At 42.8% G+C, this 15,723-nt stretch overlaps 1 protein-coding gene and 1 pseudogene across 1 annotated transcript; one reads left to right on the plus strand and one right to left on the minus strand.

Moving 5' to 3' along the window:
• Positions 1 to 499: 499 nt before the first annotated feature.
• Positions 500 to 4,644, minus strand: LOC100832876 (annotated as a pseudogene).
• Positions 4,645 to 8,647: 4,003 nt separating this feature from the next.
• On the plus strand, positions 8,648 to 11,981 carry LOC100829810 (exonuclease V, chloroplastic). The gene is made up of 7 exons (XM_003571591.4): positions 8,648 to 9,034; positions 9,174 to 9,278; positions 9,749 to 9,870; positions 10,033 to 10,182; positions 10,857 to 11,010; positions 11,163 to 11,239; positions 11,399 to 11,981. Exons 1-7 carry the CDS (start codon positions 8,741 to 8,743, stop codon positions 11,604 to 11,606), a joined length of 1,110 nt encoding a protein of 369 aa, XP_003571639.1. The 5' UTR covers positions 8,648 to 8,740; the 3' UTR covers positions 11,607 to 11,981.
• Positions 11,982 to 15,723: the final 3,742 nt, after the last annotated feature.

Genomic DNA, 15,723 nt, shown 5'->3' on the forward strand with positions numbered 1-15,723 from the left:
TCGTTGAGAGTGAGGACTCTGTCATGAACATGCTGCACGCGACGACTCATGATGAGTCTCCAAGTCATGTCTGTTGCTGTTGGTTCGGAGACGATGATTGTACACATAGCTTCAATGACAAGTCTGCACAGTTAAATGGAAACATTTGATTCTAGATCAGGCAATGTCGACACGTACCTGCGCCATGAACTTGTTGAAGGTGGTGGCTCGAAACTTGGTTTCGGAATGAAAATCCCAAGTTCAATCTTAGGTTGGACTCGTCATCTGCGGCGTTTTTTTTTAAGGCTTTGCCTAGGAGTTGTGTTTCTTTTCTTTTTTCTTGTACCATAGGGGTTAGTGATAATTTGGCAGAATCACGATTTTTTTCCTTTTGGACCGACTTTGTTCATCTTTACTTTTTGGTTTTGTCTGGATTTAATAATATATGAATGTGTGCATCAGTCGATGCAGAAGCCGGTGGGTTATTCTCCTTTTCGAAAAAAATTTGTCAACTGTGCGATTAGGGACGAACTTAATTAGATCTTAAAAGACTACATAGTTTTTATTCGATCAACAGAAATTACATGACTGGAATGTTTCAAGGTGGAACTACCCTTGGAGAATTCAGAACACTAGAGGGCAGGAAGACGCATGAAATTCACACTCGAAAAGAGCTTCCATGGATACTGTGGCAGGCATCCGAGTTTATTCCTTCACCAACGGGCTGGCGTGGCATCGATCTCAGCTTACCATTCATTTGGCCTGCACAGTGAGAAGTAAAAAAAATGACTACTCTACTATTTTTCAGAAAATCTTATAGCCATGTAGTATATGTTTGCAGCAGAAACAAAACATTGATGCATGAGTTACCTCTGCAATAATCTGGTGGTCATCCTTGGGGCGGACTTTAAACCCCACCTTGTTGAAGATACTGTTCATCAGAATGTCAGCAGAGTCCATACCTGAATGAAAACACAAACGCGTCAGTCGGAAATGAGATGATCGATCCGGGAAAAACTTCAGAAGACAGCAGCAGAGTTAAGAGTTGAGGCAGACCGGCAAGATAAGCTCCATGGACATAGCCATTGTAGTGCTCGCTCGTGTGCTCGCCGGTGAAGAAAACCCTCCCAACCGGCGCCTAATTAAATCAAGGGACCATGTATATATCAGAATCGGCATGATAGAAGTTAACCAAGATTTGGATCAGGACTCTCTATATTGCATTGCTTAATTACTTACCCGGAGCTGGTCGTATTCGTAGCGGTTGACGCCGATGGGCCAGTTGGAGTAGGAGCCCTTGAAGAAGCGGTCGGACCACCACCGTGGCACGTAGATGTCCGTGGCGTCCGGCACGTGCCTGTCGGGGAACATCTTCCTCAGCACGGCCACCGCCTCCGCCTTGGTCTGGTTGTCCGGTTGCTGCTCGATCCGCCGCGACTCCTGGTCCGTCACCGTCACCATCAGCACGTTGGCTCCCGGGTACTCCTTCTCAAATGACTGCAATATATACAACATTGACCGGCCGTTCACAGAGTCAGAATTTACTGTATTTAGTTGGAATGTCGTGTTCAGTTTGTCGTAGAGTTGCAAATTTTTTACCTTCAGCATACCTTTTGACCTTACTTAGTTCAAACAAATGAACTAGTTTTTCAAAAAGTTGTGTCATTTTAAAATTTTAGTTCATTTGGTTAAACTAAGTAGGATCAAAGGGTACCTGAGGGTCAAAAATTTGCAGCTCTAGCTAGCTATATATATCGTTCATCAATTCGCCTTTTTTTGCGAATAATCCATCAGATTTAGTATTTTGTTGGCAGTGAGCAATTTTCACCGTGCTGGATTTTTTTAGTTGCAATGTTAGTTTATGCTGTTTTTCGTTTCACCTGCCACATTCCGTAGTAACCTCTCCTGCTGCTGGCGTAGACGAAGAACTGTTTCCCTTCTCCTACGGGCCAGAACTTGGTGGGGAATTTGAGGAAGATCTTGGTGTACACTGCCATATCAAATCGGTAGATGGCGATGATCTTCCAAGCCTGCAGGTCGATCGTCCATGCAGTTCAACACACGCACAAAATAAAACAAATAATCAGGGCCTCGTGATTTGACAAGCAATTAATTGCAGATCTGGTGATGTTAATTGGGATGTGCAAGTAGAAACCGACAGGCAGTTGCGGCTTGAACTGGATGAGGTCGCTCTGCAGGACGCCCAGGCTTGTGGACACGATGACGTAGTCCCCGCTGTACGCAGAGTTGTCCTCCGTCCTCACCACCACGCCCTTCCGGTTGTAGGAGATCTCTCGGACCACCTGCACGAAAGGTATGTATATCCACCAAATTAATCAACATCAAATCATATAGGAGTATATTAATTCCTCTAAAATAAATACTGAAAATACAGCTTGTGGTTTTCCTTTGGCATCTCTTGTACAGCTAGTGCGCGCGATAGATATGTCATACGGTTTCGCTATATCTAAGTCGTATGATTTTTAGTTAGAAATAAGTTGATTTCTCAATAATTGTATATGGTCTTGTTCTTTAAAATTCGGAACGAACCATGAAAAGAGAAGAGTGAGATGGTATCCAAATAATAATCTAACCGTTCTGATACGTCAACCGAGATTTAAACCTTTTCGTTGAGAAAATCAAGCGACTGAGATACACCAACACCAATTGTCATAAGTTCATGTCGAAATCAATCAATCTCAGCTTAATTTCTTTTTTTTTTTGAGGGGAAACAGTGCAAATTTTATTACTCCATAAATAATTATTGGTTTAATATATTCACCAGATCTCTTGATCGATGAGGTTGGTTTTTAGTTAAATTATTAATCAATTGCTGTTTAATGACGCAGATTTTTACATAATGTAAGAGTCGTAAGTACAAATAAACCTTGTTGAGCTTGAGCCTTGGATCAACGATGTTCCCGGACTTGCGGTCGGAGCTGAGGTACTGCCTTGCGATGTGGTATATGATGGCCTCGAAGCCGCGCTGGTCGGCGACGAAGTGGTTGTCTTCCCCGAAGTCGGCGGCGGTGGGCAGCGGCTCGGTGTTCTGCAGGCTGGTGGCGCGCGGCGGCTCCGCGAACTCGTAGTCGTACCGGAAGTAGTCCAGCGCCATGTCCACCGGCGTCGTCGGCCCGTTCGGCTGGCTGCATGCACACGCAAATTAATATAGATCATGATTATGAATCCTAATTAACACAAGGCAAAATCTATGGCAAAATTAATAAGCAAGACTTTACTGGTTGAATAGGCGCTGCATGGCCAAGATGGAGATGTCGTCACGGCCGCTGGGATCCATCTGGGAGGCCAGCTTGCCGCCCAGCTCTTCCACTTCGTCCGCACGGTCCCATTCTCTTCTGCACGTACTCCTCGTCGTACAGGCCACCACTGGCATGGTATGGCCGGTTGTCAATTAATTAAGCATGCATGCATGCATCAAAGTTTTTTAAATTAGTTTATTAAACATCCATCGACGAATCCGTTCGAGATGTAGTCATTTAATAATCCGTTCTGAACGTTCTTCAAAACTTCAATGTTCAATTCACCCATATATAATCCTTCTCTGTACGTTCTTTCTTGTGCGAAGCTGCTGCCGCCTCGTCAAATTCTGCCTCTGTTTTCAACTTTGTCGCTCACGTACAATTAACGTCCGTCCTCCGTTCTTTTCGTACACACATATAGTTTGGTCCCTCTTTTTAGTTAATATCGTCCATCATTAGGCCGGCTATACCATGGGTATGCGTGCGTGCGTGTCATTTCGACACGTTTGCACACACTGACACACAGTACATATTACGTGACTGTTCGATATGACCTTCATTTATTAGGTAGGGGACTTAGGAGTAGATGGTAATTAAGACAGGTGCCCATCAGTTGATGCTTTATGTTTCCATTTTGAGCATGCATTAGCTAGCAAGCAGCTAGGCAGATATTCGTGCATGTTCATGTGTATGCATTCATGTACTTGAATGAAGTATATATGCATGGATGTACAAATTATGGCTTTTATGCATGCATGCATGTCGTTAATCATCGATTCATTTTCATGCACGTGAGGTATACGTACTTCTCCTTGTAGACGTTGCTGACGACGCTGTCGAAGTCGGAGAGGAAGTTCCTGAGGTTGAGCGTGGCGTTGACCATGGGCCAGATGGGGTTCACCTTCTTCCCTTCCACGCCCTCCACCCAGTTGGCCCCGATCTCCACGTTGATGCCACCAAAGTTGTGCTTGTGCATCCGCCCTCCCACCCGGCCCGTCGCCTCCAGGATCAGCACGTCCCTCACCCCGGCGTCCGCCAGCCTCTTCCCCGCCGAAATCCCTGCATATATCCAGAGAACATGCTCATTTTTTCATTTAATTGATGCATGTGGGTGATTATTAAGGTATTCCTACGATTCTAAATTGTTGTCGTGGTTTGAGTTGGATCACGACAAGAATTTAAAATGGGAGTGAGTAATTAGTTACCGGACATGCCGGCGCCGACGATGATCACCCTGGGGCCTCTACCGGCAGCGACGGAGGCATGCTGTGTTACGACCAGCAGTATTACTGCTGCCAAAGCACTGAAAGTGGAAGGCTTCATCATCTCTCTCTAGCTAGCTCACGTCGTCGATTACGTTACTAGCTAGCCTCTGCTGCTCTGCGTTCTCCAGCCCACCAGGCAGTGGGCACTATATATACAGAGAAGATGGCTACCCAAACCAAACCTGAAAAAAAATCTGTGCATGGCGGGAACCACACACGTTCCCCAGAATTAATGCCTCGAACCAATCCATACCCTTTTTTTCCAGAAGAACCGGTGTATTCTCATTCCAACCACGTGTCGTATAAAACTAGATAACGCCACCCGCGTTGTTGCGGAACTGTGTTAAACAAATGCATAACTAGATGTTTAAAATTGGAATAAATTTAAAAAAACACATTTTTAAGCAGCCGTATCGATGTACCACACTTTTCGCAAAACCGTTTGCAAAATCACACATTTTAAGACAGTTTGTCTCAAGTAGACCATAACCAGATGGTTTGGAGGTTTCAGACTTTCACTTTCACGTGATTCCTTACAGTTGGGGCCCACTTGTCGGATGCCACGTAATTGCTTACAAGTGGGGAAAACCTCGGCTGCGGGAAGGAGTAGGGAGCCGGAGGGGGGGGTGTTAATCGTGGCTTAATGGGTCCGGTCGGGTCGAGTCGATGTCGACATGGCATCTGACATGTGGGACCTAACTGTAAGGAAACATAGGAAACCGCAAAACCACCTGATTTCAGGCTAACTGAGACAAACTGTCTCAAAATGTGTGATTCTGCGAACGGTTTTGCGATAAGTGTGGTTCAACGATACAACTGCTACAAAAACTATGGTTCTCTGAAATTTACTCTTAAAATTAACTAAAACTAATGAAAAAAAAATGCAAAATGTTCTTTTTTTTACATTTTAAAAACAATAAAATCTAAGAAGTATGTGACAAAATGATATATAAAAAAGAAAACTTTTCCAAAAAAAAAAGTCACGATCAAATTGATGGAGAGTGGCATGGTTTGAATTGATAAATTAATACAAATTTTAAGTGAATACATGCATAGCTTGAAAAAAAAGACATGCATGACTTGATGAGGTCGCATGGTTTGTATACCAATGTGGTGGGCCTACTGAGGACCATGCTTGCATAGTGAGGTGCTCCTATTTAGATATAAAATATTTCTAGACTAGACATTACAAATATATCTTGCCAAAGTCACAATTTCAATACAATGCATTTTTCTCTCTCTAATGTGCAGTTTTTAGGTTATTAAGATTTACTACATATTTAGCAAAGCTAAACAACGATTTCTTTACTTTATAAATCCCACTCACCTCTGGCTCACTATACATATACTCCCTCCGTTCCTTGAAGGAGGTCATATTAGCTTTCATTAGGACAAGGCTTTGACCACAGATTACGATGTTAAGATGTGATTTATATGCTATGAAATTAGTATCGTTAGATTCGTTATCAAAAATATTTTATAATACTTGTGGTTTGATATCTTAGAAATTACATATTAATATATAGAGTAATTCTTAATCAAAGCATTGTCTTAATGAAACCTAACGTGACCTCTTTCAAGGAATGGAGAGAGTATTGAATTTTTTTATACTTCATTAATCTTGTAAAAAAACTTGAGAATTGATCTTTTCACACACTCATACCCTATTAAGTTTCGTGACACTAACCCTTCCTACTAACTGCTGTTGTTTTTGTTCAAGAAGGAGAAAATGTCAATACAATTGAATGTATAGTGATTGTGGTTATCTCTCAAGATCATAGATACATGAAGCATGGCTAGCTACGAGCGAGTACGGAAAAAGAATTAGAGACCGTCACTAGCTTTCATGCTGCTACCGGCCGCAGAGGACATCTTTATAGAAGGAGAGCAAGTTTGCATGCATAAACGTTGACTAGCGATTGGTTAATTAGAGAGCAAATTTCATAAAACCATACTTTTTGGAACAACTATGCGCATGTGTGTTGCTGTTGCTGTTTTAGGGGCTGCAATGGTCATGTGTAATGCTACTGGTGCGTTTGTGTGCTTGTCGTCATGCCGAGCGTTCTGTGCTGCACAAACATTTCGGTACAAACCGACCAAACTTCTGGTTAACTGAATTTTCGATTTTACCTGTTTAGACACTAACTTTGGTTACCATTTGGTGACAACCCAATTTCAGAATAAACCAAATTTTACAATACCGGAGCCCAGATAGAACCGAGTCTAGCTAAAGCTAAGCAAATACATGGATGCTTTATAATGTGCGTAATCTCACGAGGAACATAAAAACCCAATCATTGTTTTTTTCGCTCGATCTCCTTCAGGACCGTTTGATAATTATCACACGAGATATGCATGCCACCGGAAACCGACCAATTGATTGCACGTCGATCCGCAGTTGTCAGTGTCTTTGCCATCCCGGCCCCTGGCACCACAAGTGTTTCTGTCATCATCGTGTCAAAAAAAAATAGTGTTTCTATCATCATAATGTGTGGGAGTAAAATCCGAAGCTATTACAAACAAAAGCTACAAAGATGCCACATGTATGGTTTCAGAAATGAAATTCATTACGAAGCAATAGCTAGTGGCCCTGAGACTGGTGTCTCGCGGGACACGTTTTACGTGGAGGGTCGGAAAACAAAGATATCACCTTCCATTTCATCACTGTCTAAGACGAAATTTTTGGACTGGTGTGGTTGGCTAGAGATCTAGTCTGGTCCGGACTCTCTAATTTTGACGAGGGCCGATTGAAAGCCGAATGTATAAAGCAGGTTCTTGGCTCCGGGTAGCCTGTCAGTGTCGATAAATTGAGGGGAAAATCTTGTTGATTTGTTGTCCGCGATCATCTCGGCAATTTTTCTATCGGGTTGCTAGAGCTCAATGGCGAATGTCGCTCCTGAACTTCGTAGAGCATCTACAGTTAGGTTCGTTGTGCGTTTTGCAGAGGAATCAAGGTTTGACGGAGTCATTGTTTTTTTTCGAAACGGAAGCAAAAGTTTTGCCTCATCTCATTAATTAAAAAGAAGTTTCGATGTCCGGTTAATTAACGGAAAAACCGGGCAAAATCATTACAACAAGTCCAAGAACCGTCAAAGATGACAGCCCCTAGGACACCACAAGCCAACTTGGCTACCAAACGCACTCCACACAAATTATCGAGGGAGAAGACCGCCGTCGAGATTGTTCGTAGGTGTCATCGTCATCACACATCACTCCTCGAGATGGCGACTCCGACTTCACCACAAATGACCGCCAACGAAGCCCTCATCCCGACAGTCGCCTGAAGCCCACGTCGGCCTATGCCTAACAGTCAGGCCACACGTCGAGGACAAGGCAGCTCCGATTTTGAGGGCAAGCTCCGACAAGAAGAAAGGCAAGTCTTGCGCTGTAGATCGCCGAACATCAAACCACCTTCCACGAGGCATCTTCGCCACCAAACCGCAGGAGGCACCCAACGCGTCCACCACACATCGTCATCGTCATCGGCAACAACACCCCCGGCCGGAGACTCCGACTTCACTACAAGCAGACACAGAAGGGTACTCCGCAAAGCTAGAGTTCTAACACCATCACTTTCACATAGATCGTTGCAAGGACAAACACAGAAGACCGCAGATGGTCGACGCCGAAGACCACACCGAGGCTTCCCTCGTCACCATTGTCGTCGCCGCACAAATCGCAACGCAACCACACAGCCTCCAACCATTGGTCCCTCCAGCGGCTGTCAACTGATTGCTTCAGGCTATCTTTCACTGATTTCAGAGTTGAAGTCTCCCTCGCTGCACAGCTGATATCAAGAGGCAAATTGGTGCTTTCAGTTCTATTTCTTTTGTTCATATCAATGTAAGACGAGGACCACGAGGTTGTAACCATGTTGCTCCTGAGTCCTGATATCACCTAGTCCGGATAGACGGTGCTGATGTCGTGCGGGTGGAGCTGTTCCGTGGCCTCGTTTGAATCTTCGTTGAATTAATAGAACGCCGGTCACAATAGAAAGAGGAAAACAGAAAGAAAAAACATTGTGTGTCATGATTGTAAAGAAATTTACAAGAAGTGAACTTTTTGCGAGAATTTATAAAGAACGAACGTCTCTGTACATTCCCTGTAATTCCAGTTTTTCTGTTTTTTGTTTGGAAGAATCATTCCAGTCTAGTCAAGCAACGAGCCTCCTCCCAGCCGATGGGGCCCGCATCCGGCATCTCCTGAGAAGGAGTTCGTTCTCCTCCTTGGGTTCCAATGCGCCCTGCCCCTGAGCTCCGCGTGGAGATTGTCAGCGACGAGGAGATGGCCATCATCGAGGCCGCGCTCGCCGCCGCTGCTTCTGCCACCGCCCGTCCCCTCCTCTCCGCCGCTGCTTCTGCCACCGCCCGCCCCCTCCTCTCCGCCGCTGCCCGCGGCGCCGCCACTATCTCCTGCGCTGCCTACACGACCGCCGGCGACATCGAGGACTCCCCGCCGTCGCAGCGGAGGTCGCTGCTCTCGCGGTTCCGGGAGCGCCGAGCTCTCGCCGTCACAGACATCACCGCCACGGTGAGCCCCCCAGTATTTGCGCCTTTCTCGGTTCTTTGCCCCCCTGGACAAATGTGGCGTGTCGCCATTTGTGCTTCGTTCTCCAATGTATACCGATTGGTCGATTCCCCTCATTCATCTTAGGGGCTTCTCGTGGCAGGAGTGGTGCGACAAGCAGATGCAATTCGTGCTAGAACACGGGAAGCCAGAGAGGACCGAGGCGATGAAGGCCGGCTCTGAACGCCATTCCCAGCTCGAGGAAGAGGTGGGCTCTACTGTTTTGGTCCTTTTAAGAGATGGTTCCTGACTTAGGATGAGGCCAATTACTGAATGATTATGCCGTTTTCACCATGACACCAGAATACATGGTTTTGGCTAACGAATTACTCCAGGTTACAGAATAAAGACTGATTTAATGTTGTCATGGGCTTTGGGTTCCTGGTGTGACTTGTCCTAACCATTATATCTTTCCTACCTTCATGATATATATTTTATCATAGATAACATGGGTCATGCCATCATCGATACTGGATCAATCCCCATTTAGCTTCTTACAAATCTGATACTCAAGCATAAGTGATAAGTGAGTGCTTCTGCCGATCATATCCCAATAGGATATCCTAATCAAAGCTTGTATACATACGAGTAATTTCTTATGAGGATTTGGAGAATAATAGCAATTTAAATCTAAATAAACGAAGAGAAGAATGTGACTCGTTTATTACATTGGAACAGGTTATTGAAAGAGTGGATGTTGCCATTAGATCTGCAGAAGAATCATGGGCAGTTAAATTCATGAACTTTATTGTGGGAACAAACCAATTATTGTGCAACGGCATGACGCGTGAACTTCCAGTGTACGTGCTAATATGCTTTAAACTTGCAACTGTAACTAATATTTTTGGTACTGACGGGAATGCTTTGTTGCAATATTGTTTTCCAGTGGGGATATAATGAAGCTTTTAAGCTTCGGAAAGATACTTTTTTGGTCAATTTAGTTTACATTTATGTCTGTGCAGGATTGGGGTTGTTGAAGGTTCATGGATGGTTGGAATTATTGATGAAATCCAAATGCCTGTTGATGATGTTTCATCTCATCCAATTCTGGTGGACACAAAGACACGTTTCAAGCCGACAATCCCCTCAGAAGCACAGAAAAGAAATGGAAGGTTTTCCTGTTAGAATTGCTTTACTAACCATCAAAAGCGAGCAGACCGGCAAATCATGTCATGTCATAATGTGGCATTGGCAATTAATAATTCAAGCTTAGATTCAAATTTCTGTCCCATGACTAATGATTCCCTCCGAGTCAACTTATGTTTTGGGCTGAATTTACATGAAGTTGGATTAGTGCCCCCATTAGTCTGTTGAGAGTGCTAACTGGTGTATCAAAAAATTCATGGCTGAGGAAACGACTATTTGCTGGTAGATAGTACTTGAAAATGCTTGAGAATTTATCTAGTACCTAGATCTATACAGATACCTAAGTGTCAAGCTATGGTATCTTCATGCAAGGGAACTGCTCTAGGATCAATGAGTCGGTTATTTAATGGAATGGTACTTAAATCTCTTCAAGTTGTGATACTGAGAAAGTGCAGTCATTAGGAAAGTTTGCAGCACGTGCGTTCCATGTTTATTTTGCGCCATTTAAAAGATGCATCTTATGCACATATTCATGTAACTATTGCTGAGGTAATACGGCGAGTACTTCCCTGTACAAACAAATTCAGATAATTATTATGCATAATTTTCTACAGTTTCTAATTTCTTTAATCATACATTATGATAATACCAAGCTAGCAGCTGTTAAAGTTGTATGGTATCTGATCAACGTTTGTGACAGGCTTCAGCTGATGTGTTATAAATACCTATGGGACAGTTCTGTTGGTGAGAAATTTCCAGCAGAGAAGTTCTTCAGCTATTTTGACCTGGACCCCAACTACTTGTTATCAGATGATGTCAAACTGTACATTAGCTCATTGGGTTTCAATGCAAAGGTTATATATCTCACCTTTAACTTTGACTTCTGTTTTCCAACTATTTTACTGTGATTTGAATAACCGGTTGTCCTGGAAAATGATTTCATTCCATTTTCTTGGTACATTAACAATCCAATAGTATGTCATTGCTGGAAATTTTCTGTCCGCAGAATTTTGGGGATGTATTGAAATACTATAAGATTGCCTGCCACACACTATCACGATCTCAAGAGCAGCTGACCTTGAGGTAAATGATTTGCAGCCTGAACATTGCCGACCTGTTGTGATTACTGGATACTTTGATAACAGAAAAGGGATTTTTGGTGTACGCCAACAGGCTGTTGGACGTTTGCAAATCAAACATGGAAAACTTACAATGTACTTCTGCTTTCCTTTATAAATGCAGATATGAACTGCAGGCAGATCATTCCCTGCTAGAAGAATACAAGTTCTCTTATGATGATTGGTGGTTCAAGGATCAAATCCAGGAAGCCCTCAGCTTCTGGCTAGGGGCACGAGAACCAAAATTTGTAACTGAAGAGGAGTGGTGGAAATGTAAATTCTGCAAATTTGCGCCAAATTGCCCAAAGATCGCTTCCATCTCAAGGTGTTGACTAAAACATTTGCAGCACTGAAGGTTGCGCATGGACTTCTCTGCTTTTGGGTTGGTAGAGCCTGGAGAAATTTTCGGACACTGGGCTTATGCACCATCCATTTTGATGAACCATGGCAATGGGAAGGCCACAAATTCATTAATTCATTTTCTCATTTCTTCCTTTCCAAGGATAAAATTTAGGTCAGTGTTATTTCACACCATACGCAGCATTTTAACTCAGATGTTGCTGACTGGCAAGTGAATGTAATTCCTGGTGTGGGTGTACATATGGTAATGATGAAAATCACTTCCTCAAATTTGTTTCTGTGGGACTGGTGTTGACACCGATTTCGTCATGACATTTTAAATAATATGGTAAGATATTTTTCTTTGACCAGTATGAAAAGATATTTTTAATTTGGATGGCAAACTCCATCACATGGGAAATAAAACATCGACGAATGAGCCGATATAAACACATGTATGATACATACAAACATGTGCTGCAACGGGACGAATGAGCCGATATAAACACATGTATGATACATACAAACATGTGCTGCAACGGGCGGCGGGTCCTAAAAGGTGACTTAAATCACTCCGTCGAGGACGTTGCAGATATTTATGAAATATTATACTGTGGGATAAATATCGAACCAGTCCTGCCAACCCCACAAAATACAAATAGATTAGTGAAATTGATCCATTTAAAACTAATCAGCCCATATCCATATATATCCAGGGCTGTAGGCCGCATGCGTTAGCTCAAGCTAGCTAATTAAATTTATCAAAAGCCCATCAGCAGCTGGCCGAGAAAACTTGATCCATCCGTCTCCGCGCACACGTTCTGCACAATTGAAGCTATCACTAACACCGGCTAAGCGCTAGGACGCCTGGTCGCCTGGGGAAACTTCTCTCGTATGAAGCCCACGATCTCCTGTTGCCCACGCTGCAAGACTTGGATTAACAAAGAAAATAAAGAAAAGAGATAACTCCTAGCATCCACGATCTGCAGGGCATGCGCACGTCGCCGGGCTCTGAGCCTTTCTTCCTGACTATAAATACAGATCGACGAGGAGGCCTGAGTGGCGGGACTCTCCATTCGCTGCTAGTCCACCCGAGCAGAAATCCATCGAAAGAGCACCCCAGACTCTCATACGTGCAAACCTTCCCCTGATTCTCCTAAGCATAGGCCCTAACACATACGCACGTACTGCTGCTGCTTCTCTCGGTAAGTTCACAAAAGCAAGAACATCCGTGAGAGAGTAGAAGAGAGATATCAAGGAGGAACTTGGTGCTTCAAAGAGGTGAGAAGGTAGAAAATCATGTCATCCCTCTGCCCTTAGGTTTGTCCTTTTGGTTCAAGTCAAGGAGCATTCTCATCTTCCTCATGTCAGGTCCTTCGTTTCGGTCTTTTAGTTCAAATCAAGGAATATATATTTTCATAGTTTCTTCATGATACCATGCCCTTAGGTTCGGTCTTTTGGTTCGGATCAAGGAAATTTGCATAGTCCCATGTCATATATTTTGCATACCTTCGTTTTGGCCTTCGCGGTTCAGGACAAGGATCATATATTTGCACACCTTCGTTTTGGCCTTCGCGGTTCAGGATAAGGATCATATATTTTGCAGACCTTCGTTTTGGCCTTCGCGGTTCAGGACAAGGATCATATATTTGCACACCTTCGTTTTGGCCTTCGCGGTTCAGCACAAGGATCATATATTTGCACACCTTCGTTTTGGCCTTCGCGGTTCAGCACAAGGATCATATATTTGCACACCTTCGTTTTGGCCTTCGCGGTTCAGCACAAGGATCATATATTTGCACACCTTCGTTTTGGCCTTCGCGGTTCAGCACAAGGATCATATATTTGCACACCTTCGTTTTGGCCTTCGTGGTTCAGCACAAGGATCATATATTTGCACACCTTCATTTTGGCCTTCGTGGTTTAGAATAAGGATCATATATTTTGCATACCTTCGTTTTGGCCTCCGCGGTTCAGAACAAGGACAATGTTCCGAAAAACACCTAAAATTGGTATGTTAATAACAAAAATCTTAATATACGCACTGCGCATGGGTTCTTCGCGAATTCCATGATATGAGCCGTTAAAAATCTTGAAATCATAAATCGAAGCTCCTATCATGGGTTCTTCACGAATTCCATGATATGAGCCATGAAAATCCCAAAATTATAACTTGACGCTCCGCGCATGGGTTCTCAATAAGAATTCCATGATATGAGTTTTATTTCACCAAAATAATAAGTCATGTTCTTATGGTCAAGGATAGTCAAATTATCTTCGACTTCAAATTTGCATGCAAATTATATTAGTATATTTGCATCTCGTCCAAAATAAATTGTATGCATCTTTCACATGGGTGCACGCATGATAAGAAAAAAAATGAAGATTAGGAATATAGCATGTGTCGCTTGTACCAACAATCATATGTGCATTTAAATATTTTATTCACATAGTTTGAGCCGTAAAAATGCTAAAATGATAAACCATGCCCTGCGCATGGGTTCCCATCGAAATTTCATGATATGAGGCTGATGTTAAATTATAAGTTACGTTCTACGCATGGCTTTTCCAAAATAAAATAAAATGAATGAAGCATATTAGCAAAATATATTACAAGATACCAAATATAATGATGAAAATATAGCTCATAAAACATCACTTTAATTATGATGCTTATAGGCATCATAGTCATACATGTGCCACTAAACTATGTCAAATTAATATGCATGCCCAATATATGAGTCAACATCATGAGTTCCAGGCTTAGCCAAAACTATATATTCGCACTTGATATCATACTAGTGCAAATCAAATCCAAAAATCTGCTCCATAATGCGAATATATGCTCCAAAATTCTAAACACAATCACATGAACAAACTTCAAGTTCCCAAGCAGGCGTCCGTCATCGACAAGCGAGGAAGACTTCATTTTATTTTTATCTTTTGTAATAGTCATAGGCATATGTTTTAATCCTTTAGAAATGTTGGAATTTTTAATCAGGGGTTTTCTCGTGGGAGATGTAATAAACAGAATTTTTATGTAAATGTAAGAGTTCTGGAAATACAGAGCATGCAATGTTTGATCCCTTATTTATTTTGCGCATTTACGCATTTAATTTATATACTATCTGTCTCTACGACGTGGACGCGTATTTCCTCGCCCCATTTTCCCGTCATCAACTGGGTATAGATTAATGGAGAGTGATCGCATTCAATGCTCGTGATTTTTGTAGGGCATTTCCGCCAAGTGTCTGAATCTCAGTCTGAATTGTTGCTTTGAAAATGACATCTTTATCGCCCTTCTTTTGTAATACCTAAACCGGAATGGTCATTTGGATAGTTGTCAGAAAAAGAAGACAAATGCTTGAACCAGTTTTGCACTGATTTTTTTTATGAAATCCTCTGGGACTCCGAAACGAGGAAAGCATGTGAAACTAAATATACTATTTATCCAACCATTCACAACGGAGTTGGATCTAGCATCCAAGCAACGCCCAAAGATATTGCTTACAGATATATATTTTTGCAACAAAGAAATATGTAATGCCGATGTGCAGTTACTTGAAATCCTTTGCAATCGCAGGGTGCTAGTGAAGTAAGCTGCAGCCGCATCCTGAAATTCATGTATTTTGAATTCCCGTATGATTTAACATGGTATGGCGTCCGATTCTTATTTCTTTATTTTTTAAATTCCATGATGAAAGAACTCAGCATGATTTTTCTTCTTTTACCTCATTTAGCGAAACTTGTGCTGATTTTATCTCATATAAGTTTTTTATCATTCTGATAGATGTGATCCAGTTTTTCAAGACGGCTTAACTTGCCACATGGATAAAGCATTTTTCTTAGGCGCTTCCGACGTAGTAGCCAAGCATGTAACCGGTTGATTATTTCTTAGTGCATACACAAATCAATCAATTGGATCAAGCGGCGGCTGAGTCGCCTTGGCCATTCCCCAACAATTAGGCATATGGCGCGAGAAGGTGTGGCCATGAACTGTCACTCGTGCTGGTGAGCAAAGCGACTATTCGTTCTCCTCCGTCATGGCCACGCTGATGAGGATGGACTGCTCTTACTAGCCGATGGGAAAAAAAGGTCGCCACCAACACG

The sequence above is a fragment of the Brachypodium distachyon genome, chromosome 3, assembly GCF_000005505.3.
Source record: "Brachypodium distachyon strain Bd21 chromosome 3, Brachypodium_distachyon_v3.0, whole genome shotgun sequence".
NCBI classification, from domain to species: domain Eukaryota; kingdom Viridiplantae; phylum Streptophyta; class Magnoliopsida; order Poales; family Poaceae; genus Brachypodium; species Brachypodium distachyon.